This window comes from Lissotriton vulgaris, chromosome 3_1 (genome assembly GCF_964263255.1).
Source record: "Lissotriton vulgaris chromosome 3_1, aLisVul1.2, whole genome shotgun sequence".
Classification (NCBI taxonomy): Eukaryota; Metazoa; Chordata; class Amphibia; order Caudata; family Salamandridae; genus Lissotriton; species Lissotriton vulgaris.
Genome location: NC_141689.1, coordinates 1,636,259,771 through 1,636,275,064, shown reverse-complemented (window position 1 = coordinate 1,636,275,064; position 15,294 = coordinate 1,636,259,771). Strand labels below are relative to the sequence as shown.

General features: G+C 47.7%; 1 protein-coding gene across 1 annotated transcript in view; it reads right to left on the bottom strand.

Annotated features, from left to right (window-relative positions):
• The window catches only part of IFT74 (intraflagellar transport 74), a 496,520-nt gene that overhangs the window by 1,909 nt on the left and 479,317 nt on the right, over window positions 1-15,294 (bottom strand). Inside the window, exon 19 of the mRNA XM_086962124.1 lies at window positions 14,918-14,978. Coding sequence (XP_086818250.1) covers window positions 14,918-14,978 — 61 coding nt within the window. The remainder of the gene's footprint in view (window positions 1-14,917; window positions 14,979-15,294) is intronic.

Genomic DNA, 15,294 nt, shown 5'->3' with positions numbered 1-15,294 from the left:
CTGGGCATTAAGCTTGCTTAATCTCCACAACGGTCCCCCCGCAGCGGGATGCCTGGCTTTCACCTTGGGGATGCCCTGTTGGGGCTATCTCACAGGGAAAAACCAGGACGGGTTCCCAAGGCAAGCGCGGAGATACTCCTTCGGGGGTCGATTCTGGCGCTATATAAGAAATGTAATAATAATAATAATAATAATAACTCATGATGAGGCTTTGGCGTACAAGAAATAACATGATGCAAACGTTTGTTACACTCAGTCACTTTGTTCTAGTCCTATTTTGAGAATTGGCTGCAACAATAGTACACAGACAATATCATTTGAAGGAGACATCATACGCCATCCCAGCTTCAATCATAGAGGTTGCTGGCAAAATCTAGTCTAAAAGAAGCATCCTTACAGGAGGAAATATTAAGAGAAACTGTTCAAAAAACATGAGTAGTGTGGCCTAAGAGTGAGACTGGAAAACATTTAATGAGAGCACACGTTTGGAGAGACAGTACTACTGCCTTCAGAGTAGAATGAGTAGGAAGTTATGAATCAAAATAGATTAAGCAATCCTCTTAAATACAAAATAACAGACGAGCCAGAAGTCGCTCTAGCAACTTTCTTACAAATGTTGAACCCCACTAGTAATAAAAAGCTGATTTGAAGGCCTGAATGTTTTGATGCCTCTTCATAACAGACAATGGAAAAGTCAAAAGACCACTTTAAAAAGGAAAAAAGAAAGAAAAAAGCATCGCTAAAGTCAAATAGTCTGGCTTAAAACTCAAAATGCAAGCCACACTGGTCAGCTTTAATGTTGCTGGTTACAGCAGATCCCTCTAACAAGACACAATTTACTGCTGCAGCAGGCTGTAGTACCTCACTAGCGGTACCTGGAGTCAGACACAAATCCTTCCTTTAGCGGCGTCATTAGAGTGCGACAAAAGTCCCTTTCTGCAGCACGCAACAGTTGTTACACTAGAGGTCCTCAGGGTAAGTAACAAATGTTTTTTGAAAGAGGCTACTCGTATTAACACAAACTCTTTGATGAAGCAGGGGTTAGTACTTTAGGCCGTTACTCAATAACATTCTTAGCTAGTAGCAGGCACGTGTATGTAGAAACAGGCAAGAGGAGTAGCAGAGCACCTCGAGTCGGGAAGTGCAGTGGAACAACTAAACCAGCTGCCATCTACTAAAAGTATATTGGTAACAAACATGCAAAAAGAAACATATTTCTATGATGTCAGAAGTGGAAGAATAAAACTCATCCAATCAAAACAATACCCCTGGAGCTAGACACAAATCCCTTTGCCTAGCAGGATGCAGTATCTTAGGTCACTACTAGTGGTCTCTGGAGTCAGAAACAAATCTGTTTATAGACACATCTTTTCGTAGCACTTTGCAATGCCTTGGGCTGTTCTTAGAGGTCCCTAGAATCAAGACACTAAAGCTTTTCTGTACCAAGCTGTGGTACAGTAGGCCATTACCAGAGATTTGTACAGACAGACACAAATCTCCTTTCTGTAGCTAGGTGCAGGACCTATTGGTGCTTTGTAGGTCCCTGGAGACAGAAACAAATCTTATCTAAGCAGGGTGCAGTACACTAGATCATAGCTTCCTTGGAGTAATCAGACGTATGTCCTTCTAGTAATAAGGCTGCAGTATTTTATGCCATTACTTGAGGTCCCACAGGTGTCCACCACAACCCTTTCAATAGCCCATAAATTTGCATATTCACTTTTGTAAGTCTAGAATTTTTTGCTTGGTTTCTCAGTCCTAAATATATATGAAAATTCTGGGTGGTGATTATAATTATTGTCATGGCTCTAAATGCATTCCTATAGGTTCGGGAAGAAGTTATCCTAATATTTAAAATTAATAGCAGGCACTTGTACATAGAGCAAACAGATGAGGAAAATAAAGACAGCAAGAGAATAAAGCATATGGATTAAGGGAGTGAGAATGAACAATTAAGTACATTGACATCTGATGTAAGTGAACGATACAGCAATGTGCAATTAGGAAAATAACTCTGATGTTAGCAGAAGAAAGCAACTCACCAATCTAAACAGTGTCACTGGAGCCAGCCACAAATCCTCACCCATAGCAGTACCTTAAGCCATTACTAAAAGTCCCTAGAGTCAGACATATGACCCTGTTGTAATCAGACTGTAGTGCCTTTGTTACTAGAGGTTCCTGGAATTACACATATGTCCTTTCTGTAATGAGGCTGCAGTAACTTATGCATTTACTCAAAGTTCCAAAGGTGCCCACTGCTGCTCCTTCAATCTTAAAATTAAATAGAATTATTAACACAGCAGATCCAATTGAATGTCTTTTGTTGGAAGTGAAAGAAACAATGATATCAAACAAAAGGGAGGGAAGAGGATAGAGAGTCCATTCGTTTCCCCTTAACTAGTGACTGATAATCAAAAAGAACGGACACTAGTATCTGCAAAAACCATTAGTTTTTATCGGAAACCCTCATAGACATCCTGGAGTTATTATAGCGGTATATCTTTTCATCCGCCCCATCAGGAGTCTTGGCATCGTCATAGGGTCAACGATTGACGTGCAGTATGCCTGCCTCACCCGAGGCTACTTCTGGTGTATGCAGAAGTGTCCAGAAATGAAAAAAGAGTATCTAAAATATAATGACTTAGTCAGAAGAACTTGGTTTTTAATCTAAAAAATTGACTAGTCACTAATATTTAAAAGAAATTGGGATATTGAGGTAGTTGAGTTACTAAACTACCATATCGTTCTGTCACAGCCGGGGGCAGAGTCAGCACAAGGCTCACAGATTGATGCCGCATGGAGAAAATCCAGATGCGACTCTGATTCCCTGTTGGATACCTAACTTCAGAAAACACCAGCTTGGAAATTCCATTGTGTTATTTTCACCATACACACAAAGGGTGTATGAGTCATACATATATTTTTGTTTGTGTGTTTTTTTGTTCATGTCCTGACGAAAGCTCTCCTGACCCTCTGTGGGCCCCATGAGCTGAAACATGTCGACTTTTTTCAAGAACGATATGGTAGTTTAGTAACTCAACTACCTCAATATCCCAATTTCTTTTAAATATTAGTGACTAGTCAATTTTTTAGATTAAAAACCAAGTTCTTCTGACTAAGTCATTATATTTTAGATACTCTTTTTTCATTTCTGGACACTTCTGCATACACCAGAAGTAGCCTCGGGTGAGGCAGGCATACTGCACGTCAATCGTTGACCCTATGACGATGCCAAGACTCCTGATGGGGCGGATGAAAAGATATACCGCTATAATAACTCCAGGATGTCTATGAGGGTTTTCGATAAAAACTAATGGTTTTTGCAGATACTAGTGTCCGTTCTTTTTGATTATCAGTGAAAGAAACAATGACAAAAAGTTGACTGAGTGTTTGTTTTTAGCAAGCCAGATCACAGAGCGTGCGGCTTCGACATAAATTTACATATTTCCTTTTGCAAGTCTATCAAGTTTTGCTTATTTTCTATGTCCTAAATTAATATGTTTAAATGATCCCTTATCTGCACGATGGAATTTTCAGATGGTTAAATATACTTCTAAGTAAAATCCTTCATTCTGGCGCAATAGCAGGAAAATACAGATGTGTTAAAAGGTTGCGATTTTGAGGGTTTGTTTCAAGTCCAGTGTTAAGTTCTCAATTGGGATATTTCCAAATCGAAGTAAAATAATTTCTTGTTTGATGTGTGGTAAAAAATATGTTTTTAAATTTTGCAGTTGGATTGGTTCGTTATACAAGTTGATTATCATCCAGGCGTTGTGCTTTTTTGGTAATTGAGATTTATCTGGCATGTGTGAGAGTCGTTTTGCCTCTTTATTAGTTTGTTTTTTAAATATGGCTAGTGAAGACACGGTCTCCCATAGATCTTTAATATTGAGGGTGAACAACGATTGCTCAAAATACTATCCCCAAGGGTTGTGCTTTGTCAGGGTGACTATTTCTTTCCAAAACAAATAGCCCAGAGAGTTTTAATGCAAATTTCACCGTTTTTTGCAGGTTTTGACAAGAGCTGCTTGTCCTACAAAATCCTGCTTGAAAACCCCTAAATCTAATCGGATCTGTGCCTGGGATGTGGACATCTGGACGTTAAAGAGAATCCTGTATGTTTTTCTTGATGGATATCCATATGCTTGGTGTTTTTTCCTCTCAGTATTTCAAAACTGTAGCACATGCTTGGTACTAATTTGCACGGCTAATGTTAAGAATGGATTCTAAAGAAGGGGGGGCTTCAGTTACTTATTCAGCACTTTGAAAGCAAACGTTAAGACGTATCCTCGGCTTTTATAGAGTTAAGATGGGGGATAAAACTGTATATTGTTTCAAAATAACCCCCCAAGTATGTATAATAATTAGCTGTAGACAAATCCTGGTCCAATGACCACTTTAGTGTTTTTTACTTTGAATCTGGGTTATCCCCGAAGGCCACAACCTTTGTTTTTTTATCATTTATTTCCAGGTCGTGTTTTTAAGTAGAGCATGCCAAAGTTATTAATAATCTTTGTAATCCGATTGAGGTTTTACTTAATAGCACAATATAGACTGCATACTGGAGAGAAGAAACTGGATTGAAAGGCAGATATAAAGGATGAGAGTTGATTTTGTTCAGGGATCCACTCAGGTCTGCCATATGAAGGTTAAACAATTACGGAGCTAGGATCCAACCTTGTATTAGATCATCCAGGGTCAAGATTTTTTTCAGATGGTTGCATCATTGCTAGTTTTATACAGACAGAGGTGTTTGAGCACAATAAAGTATTGCACTCAGGAGGGTAGAAGTAATTTCCTCCAAGCTTTTGTTTTGCCATAATAATGATCTAAAACCCTAATGAAAGTGGATTTTAAATCAACAAAACAAGTATTTAGTTCTATATGTGCTCTCAGTTAATATTGTTAAAGCAAAAGATTTGTTATTGCTCAGCTCCAGGCGTGAAACCCGGTTTAATTAAATAGTATCAAACCTAGTTGGTTGGCCCAAGTTTCAAGGTTCTTTGATAGTAAGTTTGCAGAGAATTTTGCCGCCACGTCAGTTAAAGCAATGGGCCATTTGGGCCTGTGTTCCGTTGGTCTTTGCGTCAAAGTTGTGATTTTGTCTTCCTCGTTGGGCTTCTCTTGAGATTATTTGGAGTTGAATGGGGTACCATAAAGCTATTTTATGAGAGCAATTTAATTGGTGTCTGGGATGTTATCATTTTCTCCTAACTTATTCGTAGGTCAATGCGTTATTAATGGCTCAAAAACATTTCCTGGGCATTTGTTTTGCAATTATAGTACAGGGTTGCCCATATCCGATGTTCACTGTCGGTTTTAGCCCTCTAGGCCATTCTTTGTATTAATTTCTAAGCTTAGTGACTGTAAACATTTGAGCTTACCACAAAAACAGCCCATATGCTGACCTGTTAGAGCCGTCCATCAGACACTGCCTGATTGCCCTGTAAGGCAGTCTGATCCCACGTGTTGGAACCACTACTTGCAAAGGCACCACTGGATAGAGCTCATGTGCAGCGTGCATGTTTGATCAAAAGGATGCAAGAAGCCAGCATACCTAACAAGCATTAGACTCTCAGAATTGGAATTTGAGCTCCATCTCAAAACAACATAATCACGGAGACAGTCTTGACTCCTCTAAGCTGGTGGAAAATCTCAGAGAGATGTTGTACACAGTACTGCCCCTATGAACCTGAGACGGCTCTAAGTGAGATTCGGGCCTGTTTGTAGAAAAACCCAGGTCAAACAGCAGGGATACTGGGGGCGTGGCTTGGCGGGCGAAGATGGCGGTCGCAGCCTTGTAGAGCTCCCGCCGGCCCGGACACAATTTGCTCATTTATCCTGGCCCCCGAGCCCGCTAACGATACCACGTGAGTGGCGTCTGTTCCTGGAGGTGCCTTGACCTCTCCGGTGTGCTGACCCCGCGTTTCCAACTCTCCCGGGGCCCGGATACGCCGGCGACGGAGTGCGGCCTGGCGGTTGGCGGTGGAGCCGGGACTTCGATTTTCAGGAGGCCGGGAGGTGATCGGTGGCAGGCTGCCGGAGATCGGATCAGCCGGACGGGTCCCCATCCGGTGATTGCAGTTCCGAGAGCTGACGAGTTGCAGAGGTACCCTGGGGTCTGGTGCCGTGCATTGGAGAACCTCCCCGGGCGGCACGGCGTGGTGGAGGCCTGTTCCGCCCTTGTGAGACCGGGGCCTCGAGTTTTGCGACCTTGAGACCGGCCTGGACCTGGGCGCAGTGGTTGACGCTTATCATCCCAGAGAGACTTTCGGCCGTGCCCTGGCCCAGGGCTCGGAGCCTCCTGAGCCCAACGCTGTGGGTCCGCTCCTGAGGATTCACCGGGGCCCACTGCGGAAGGAGTTTGCCCTGTTCTCGGGGTGTGCTGCCCGGCTTGGTTGAGGACTCCGGGTACCCGAGGCGGCCGCCCAAGGTGTGGTGAAGTTGGGACTGCAAGCGGCCAAGACCAGAGGTGGTGGCGGAGGCCCGCCTAAGCAGGGTCCTATCGACAAATTTACAGGGCCCAGTGGTGGATCTGGGTCGCCCGGCGGCGGCGGGGCTGGGCCGGACAACGCGGCGCTCCTAGCGGCTATCACCCAGTCCAGAGACATGCTCGATGCTAAGATTGGGGCTGTGGGTGCGGACGCGACACTGCTGCGCCAAGACCTTCGCAATGCGGTGGAGCGGATTACGGAGACGGAATCCAGAATCTCGGTGGCGGAGACGGACATTGGCACGCTGAAGCAGAAAATGGCGGAGATGGAGCGTGTCCAAAAGACTCTCGCATCTCGAGTGGAGGATGCCGAAGGGCGCGCACGCAGGAACAACCTTCGCTTTATAGGTTTTCCGGAGAGGTGTGAGAAGGACGACATAGAGCAGTTTTTGTCCCAGTGGCTGGAGGGCTGGCTCCCGCCGGGGGCCCTGTCTTCTTGTTTTGTCATCGAGCGTGCACACAGGGCCCTGACACAGCGGCCGCCGGAGGGTGAGCGTCCTCGGCCTGTCATTGCTAGACTTTTGAATTACCATGACCGCGATGTCATACTGCGGGAAGCAAGGATCAAAGGCCCACTTTCTTATGAAAATCACACCATCATGATCTTTCCTGATTATACTAGGCTTGTGCAACAGCAAAGACAATCGTTTGTAGCCGCCAAAGCCAAGTTGCGGGGCCTGAAACTCCAGTACTCTCTGCTGTACCTGGCTCGCCTACGGGTGGTGTACCAGTCCCGGACCCATTTCTTTGATTCCCCAGAGGAGGTCTTTCGGTGGACGGACGAAGAGGTGAGGATCAGGCTGCATGCCCAGCCGGGGCTGGATCCGGGCGGGTCGAGGGGATCATCGCAGGAACGGATAAACCGCCAAGCCCGTAAAGGACGACATCGGAGGTCCAGATCACGCAAGAGATCCGCCTCCGCCAGTGCGACGCAGACTAGTGGAACAATGGACTCTGAACACTCAGATGCTGGCAGTTGAACCCTGTTGGGGCCTGGACCCTGGTCTTTCCCGGTAATGTGTTGCCCTACTTTAAAACGGATCATTTAGCGGGGCTGTTTATGTGGGGGAACCGTCGATGCCAGACTGCCAGCTTTGAGACTCTTTGTGGCTATATGTGGTGACGCTGTTGGGGCTCGGGAGGCGACTCCCAAGGGGCCTCTGACCCTCACGAGTTGTGGGAGTTGTCTGGGGGGGTGGGGGGGGGGTGTTGTGGTCGGGATGTTGGGATACTTTGGTATGGCTGGCCCTGGGTCCTCGGTTTTGGATCCGGGTCTATCCATGCCGCAACAGATACTTCAGTGTTCTATGAGGTACAGGGGTGGGGGGAGTTGGGATGGGGATGTGGGGAGAGTTGGTTTGTTGTTGGGGGGGGGTTCAGGACTGGGCGTGGGTGGGGGGGTTTTGGGGTGGGTGGGGGGAATCGCATGTGTGTATTACTGCTGGATTGGGTGAGTGGTGGGGTGTGCTGGGGTGGCGCGGGGGGCCTGGTGGGGGAAATCACCTGGACAATGGTTGATCAGACTGCTATGCTTCCCAATAAGTCCTTACGCGTTGCAACATGGAATGTGAGGGGGATGCTCGATAAAATCAAGCGTGGAGCAGTGTTGCGCTGGGGGAAAAGGGAAGCGGTAGACGTGCTTTTGCTCCAAGAAACTCATATGCTGGGCTCCAAGGTCCTTAGCCTTCAGAGGTTTGGCTTCCAGCAGGTCTACCATGCCGGCTTTACAAGGGGATCCAGAGGGGCGGCCATCTTGGTTCATCGCAGGGTGGCTTACGTTCATGAAAAGCAGTGGGTGGACCCTCAGGGCCGCTTTGTCGTTATAAAGGGAATGATGGGTGCTGAACCTGTGGTTTTCGGTAGTGTTTATGCCCCCCCCCCCCTCATGCAGTGGGCCCTGTCGGAGAGACTATTTGCGATATGGGATGAGATCCCGGATGTGTTGACGGTGGTTGGGGTCGATTGGAATGAGGTGATGGATGTGTGTTCGGACCGCCAGAGGCGATTGCCAGTGGCTGTGGATCCTTCTCCCTCTGCCCCGCATACTAGGCTGCGTGCGACAGTGGACAGTTTGGGCTGGGTGGATGTGTGGCGCCATTTGCATCCAGCTGCGCGCGAGTTCACGTATGTGTCGGCTGTACATGGCTCCTTTTCGAGACTTGATTATATCTTTATGCCTGGTGCCTGTCTGAGTCGTGTGCGAGACGCTGCTATCTTGCCCAGGGGTCTGTCCGACCACTCCCCAGTTGTGGCCACAATAGACCTTCCCACAAAACGGCAGCCGTTCCGTTGGCGGGTGTCTTCATGGCATCTACAACAACCTGACTATGTTCATCACTTGCGGGAGGCGATTGATAATTATTGGCGCGATAACCTTGTGGGGGACATTGACGCGGTGGTGGTATGGGAGGCGCTGAAGCCCACGATACGGGGGGTGGACATCGCTTGGTGCGCAGCCGCCCGCCGGAAGCATCGGGAGGCCATTACCGCTGCGGCCGCTCGGGTGGAGACCTTGGAACAGCGTGGGCGGGAGGGGGGGATGAGGCTGTGGTACGGCTGCTCCTGCAGGCGCAGCAATCCTATGCTTCAGTCCTGCATGATTGAGGCCAGGCAGGCGTGGCTCGCCACACGCAGCAGGATTTATCAGTGGGGCGACAAGTCCTGCACGATGCTCCACAGGCTGTGTCAGGCTACTTTCCAGCCGCTCACGGTGCCGGGCCTCTCGGCAGAGGACGGTTCGGTGGTAACGGACCCGGCCCGCCTAGCGGCTAGCTTTGCCCATTACTTCGAGGAACAGTATGCCCCTCGGGATTCCCTGGAGGCAGATGAGATATCCGCATTCCTGGATGATCTGTCGCCACAGGCCGTCTCCGATGACGCCAGAACTGCACTGGATGCTCCGCTCTCGGCTGAGGAACTCGGGGAGGCGCTGGGGCAACTCAACACCGGGAAGGCGCCGGGACCGAGCGGCTACCCGTGTGAGTTTTACAAGAAGTTTCACCTCCAGCTGGGGTCTCAGTACAGACGCGCGCTTGAGGCGGCACGGGTTCGGGGGGAGCTACCACCGGATTGGTGCCACGCCGAAATCGTGGTGTTTCTGAAGCCAGGCAGGGCCCCTGACAGGCATGACTCGTACCGGCCCATATCGCTATTGAACATAGAGGCCAAAATCTTGGCGAAGGCCCTGGCGAACCGCCTTCTTCCCTATATTACGGACCTGGTCCACCCCGACCAGGCCGGGTTCATGCCCCGCAGAGCCACTCGCCATAACATCCGGCGGGCACAGGCGGCGGTAGATGCCATGGGGGCCCGGGACGAGCAGGCGGCACTCCTGCTAGCGGATATGGACAGGGCCTTTGACTCTGTGAGTTGGGCATACCTGTTTGCACTTTTGCCCCGTCTTAATCTAGGCCCGGTGTTTCTGTCATACTTGAAGTTGCTATACACCAATGTCACGGCCTCGGTCCGGGTGGCCGGTGCCGCGTCCAGGCGCTTTCGGATTGGTCGGGGGACCCGACAAGGTTGCCCACTGTCCCCATACCTGTACGCCCTGGCTATGGAGCCCCTGGCATCTCGGGTGCGTACTGATGCACAGATACGCGGGTTTGTGTGGAGTGGAGAACTGGTGGATAGAATTGCATTATATGCAGACGACATCCTCTTTTTCCTCACGGACCTGCAGCACTCAGGGCCCCGAGTTCTAGAGGTCATGCGCGTCTTTGGCGAGGTCTCCGGCCTTCGGCTCAATCTACACAAGTCGACCCTATGGGTGCTGGGTGGCGGGGTTGTGGCAGACCCCTGGGCAGCAGGACTGTGCGTGGCAACGGATGGGCTGAAGTACCTCGGTGTATTTCTCTCGGAGTCGCGCACCGTCGCCTGGGACCGCAGTATCCTGCCGGTGTGGGAACGGGTCCAGGTCGATATCAAAACGTGGTCCAGGATGCCCCTCACTATTTTTGGGAGATCAGCTATCTTCAAAATGGTGGCGCTCCCACGCCTGTTGTATCAGTTACAAAACTACCCCTACCCTATTGGCCCGCAGTGGTTTCGCCAGGTTAATTCGGCAATAGGCCGTTTTCTGTGGGCTGGTGGTGCGGCCAGAGTGGCGCTGAGGACATGTTTCCTGTCTACCTATTGTGGGGGCCTGGCCACCTCTGATCTGTTATCTTACTACCAGGCTTCTCAGCTGCTTATCCTTAACGAGTGGTGGTACAGTGACAGGGGGGACCCGGCCTATGCATTGGAGCGATCGCTTATGGGTGATAACACGCTACACACCATTCTATACTCGGCCCACTTGCGACGTGCACTCCGGTGGTCACAAGAGTGGTTTTTGCGGTGTGGAGACAGGCCTTACGCCGCATGGGTTGGTGGGGCAAATTGACGGCGGAGACGCCGTTATGGCATAATGGCCTGCTCCCGGAGCTTTCGGCCCTAGACGGGTTTGAGGGATGGGAGGCAATTGGTATTTCGCTACTGGGCCAGGTAATGTCCGGCACTACCCTTAAATCGTTTCAGGAGCTCCGCATGGAGTTCCAAATGCCTCAGTCCCAGTTCTTCCGCTACTTACAATTGCGCCACGCCCTCACCCGGAGCATTGCCCATCTGGACTCTCTCCCTGAGTTTAGCCCGGTTGAGGCGAAGGTCTTTATGGGGGACCTGGGGGATAGAAAGGTCTCCCGTATTTACCAAACACTGGTCACTCACTGCTCCTCTACCCTACTCCCTCTTCGGGTGGCATGGGAAGTGGATGTGGGCCCCCTGGATGAGGACGATTGGAGGGAGGCCCTGGAATCCCCGCATGGGACCGCTATCGCTGTACGGCTCCGGCTTATCCAATTCAAATACCTACATAGAGCCTATTATACCCGCGAACGGTTGTGGAAAGCTGGATTGATTGAATCCCCAGAGTGCCTGCGCTGTGGAGCCGTGCCTGGATCCCTGTTGCATACCGTGTGGTCGTGTGCTCGATTGTCTGGCTTTTGGAGAGGTGTGTGGAGTTGCTTGTCCTGGGTTGGGATCTTACCCGCACTCACCGACTGGGGTTGCTGCATGTTATGGAGGGCATTGGTGGGAACATTTATAAACGTCACCTGCTGCTCTTGGGGCTTGTTGTTGCCAAACGGGATCTGGCCCGGGCGTGGAAGGGAGTGAGGGCCCCCCCCTTGTCTGCGTGGAAAGCAGGGTTGGACTACTATATGGGACTTGAAAAGCCGATCTTTGAGGCAAGGGGTTGCCCACGCAAACACTACAAAATCTGGAAGCGGTGGGCCGACTACAGAGGACTATCGCTGGATCCCCCAGTGGAACGGGAAGAGGACATATGATTGTACTAAAGTTGTTGGCCCGATTCTGCGACACACCTGTCACACTACACCTAAAACCTTTATTTGCTACTACTTATACACGTGCGTGGGGGGTTCTGGGAATTAGGGAGTTCTGGGAGTTGACGGGGTAGGGTGGGTTGTGGGTTTATTCATATTAGAGGCTATTTTCGGTACCTGATTGAACAATGCTACATGTCCTATACACTGTGTCTTAACTGTTGGTGGTGATCTCCGATCTGTGGGGTGCCACGATTTTATTGCCTGCTTTCCTCAATAAAATTGGTTATGAAAAAAACAGCAGGGATACTGTGGACTGCAATTGCAGAGACACCATCTCTGACAACTGAGCTTTTAGAAGGCAACTGTCTAGAATCGTCTGGGTTGAGACACTGCCCTCACCCTTGTAAAGACTCAAATAACTATAGTTAGGCTAAAGGGAAGTCCCACACATTGATAATGAGTGGACGTAGGTACTTCCTGCTCAAATGCAGGATCGTATGTAGGAAAATCCGTCCTGCAAATCCAATGACACTATTCAATCTTGTTCTTCTAAATCCAAAAGTTACTGGTCCGGGGATAACATCCTGAACTTTCCTTTATGTGAAAAAGACTCAAGATCCTGAGGTCTAGGATACAACGGAGACAGCTGTACTTTTTAGGGGTAAACAAGTACTGTGAGTAGTAACTATGCCCAATTTCCTGATATGGGACCAACACTACTGCTTTTTTATTCAATAGTAGAGCAACTTCCCACTCTACAATATATAGAGGTTGTTCTATCTGATAAATCTGGGATTGGAAATATTGGGAGAGGACTGAAGAAAAAGCAGAGTATACCTTTTTCTACTGTTTTGTAGGACCCGCCTTCCAGGTCTGGAGAAAATTGGATAATCTGCCTCCCACCAGTCGTTTGTAAACCAAACAAGACTCGGCTTGAGCTGTTTTCCTGGCCTGGTTGGTAGAAAGAGGATGAAAACAAGCTATTATGTTGTTTGGCCTCCAGATTTTCCACAACCCCTGTACTGACTTTAGAGCAGACTTTGTACTTGTTGATGTAATTAAGGAGGTTGTCTCTGCCGAAATCCAAATCCTCGAGTATATCAAAATTGACTAAAATGCGTTAATGAAGTTTGAAACCTAATGAGGGAGCTGTTGCTCTGCTGGTCTTAAATCTTTTAAGTGCAGAGATTGCCTTATCCCCAGGGAGTCTCGCACTATCAAATGGGAGGTCAATTAACATACTTTAGATGTTGGTAGAAATCCAGAGGTCCTGGGCCAAACATGACATCTCAGAGACATTGAAGATCCCATGACTCTTGCCATGAAATCAACTGTGTCAAGCCCCAACTGGATGACATATTTAGAAGCTGTTTTGACATTACAGACTAATTCTGAAAAATTATCTTGTAGGTGTTCTGGGAGATTCAGAACAATTAGATTTAGCATACCCCACATTGCACAAGTGTAGTGCCCTAACAAGTAAGTGGTATTGAGTCATTTTCATGCCAAACTTCCTACTGAGAACATCAGTTTTTCATAGCCTCTATCAGGAGGGGATGCTGGGAAGGCTCCAGGAGGGAATGTAGAAGAGTATGATGACTGGACGACAAGACTCTCCTCAGGAGAAGCGTGACTGGATAAGAAGCTGGGGTCTCCTGAGACAGGTCTACACACTCTGGCAATGTTTTTGTTTGCCACAAGGGCGATAGAGAGATTTTACCATGTAGATAGAACTAGGTCCACTTAAGCCTCGGTGAAACACAAAAGAAGTTCAGCTATATGGGAGGCAGACTGGAAAACCTGAGTTAAGATGTTTGATTTTGCCTCAATAGAAAGAACACATAATTATCCACTGCCTTTTTCACAACAGTATAATAGGACGCTACTTCAGGAGTTCAGGCACCAAATGGATTTAACATGTCTAATTCAGGTTAAGTATCAAAGTTACTTGCCTTTCAGGATCTGGAGAAGTAAAGTGTGGAAGTCCTGGCTCCCCCTCTGAAAAAGGATCCTTTATGGGAGCTTAATCTGTACCAAACAACTCATGGAGGGTTTCTGCTCACCTGTATTGACTCATCTCAAAAAAACATTTTAGAGCTTCTGTTCTAGATCTGGAGGAATAGAAAGAGGTTGAGAGCCTGCCGCCTCTTATTTCTGTGCGTCCCGGATGATTTTGAAGAGATCTTTGTCTATCCTCTTTGGCCCGGGCCTGGTCATAAACACCGCTCTTTACGGTACATTCTCTTACAGGAGTCACACGGATGTGTGATGTAGGCCAAGACTAATCCCAAAAGGTAGATCTCATGAGGGTCAGTGATAGACATCTGACCCGTATAGACTCTGCAGGGCTTAAAGCACTATTTCTTAGGGGGAGACACTTTGATATTTTTTTTATTTCCTGTTTGAACTAAAGATGACCAACCTTGGGATCCACATTGGTGGCGCTGAAAAAAAGGGGACTGCCTCTGGAATACTGACTTGGCACATTATATCTCCTGGGATGTCACCAGGAGTAGGATTCAGGAAACATGCTGGTGTGTTATGGTTACCAGTAAAATTACCTATTCTGTTGTGAACTCTAATGCAAGCGAGGGAGGCTTCAAGAAGTTGTATCACAGCTTACTTGAGTCCAAGCAAAAAGCCGAAATATTTGCAAAAATTGACTTATCAGGCTGTACTGCCACCATAACTTCTCAAACTGAAGAAAGCTTCGAGAACTATAGAAAATTATTTGACATTTTGGATTATCTACTCAGAAGCTCTAGCACTATGGTTGCCTGCCTATGTAAGTTAAAGATAGGTGATGTTATTTTTTAAATAATCGACAGGAACATAAAATCCACAGTTACATTTATATGTAGTAATCTACAGAATACAACTTGTGAAACATCGTCGTTGGACATTAGTAGTACACTTTGGCAGGTCCTCCCACATGACTAAAGCGGAGTTGAATGCTCAAACTGTGATTTCGCAAAAGAAGTCATAAAACAGTTCATTGTACACAACAGCAATGTCTGGCAAGGGTTGCAGCAACAACTACAATGGCCCAGTCCTGTATTTGTTATTCTGTACCAAGAGCTCTGTTCAAAAAGGATACATTCTTTCATCACGAAGTTATTTTGTTCGTGGTGCTGCCACTTCCTCTCTAAATTCGTAAGCTAAAAAAGAGAAAGCAAATTTTTCAGAGTCAAGTCAAAACAATCGCACACTCTTTAACAAGGCGGGAGAGGGAACCAGACTGAATGTTAAAACTTATCACGCCCTTAGACTGAATCAAGCTGATAAGGCACTGTTTTCACAACAATAAATAGCAATGCGAGTAATTTACACGACTGTAAGTTTGACAAATGTATGCTACCACAGGTTTTTGCTGAATTATAGAAGGATCACCAATACATATTGGCTGTTGTTATCGTGTTCTGTGAAACTTAAGTCTATCTTGTTTGAATATCAATACTATTGTAGTGCACAAGA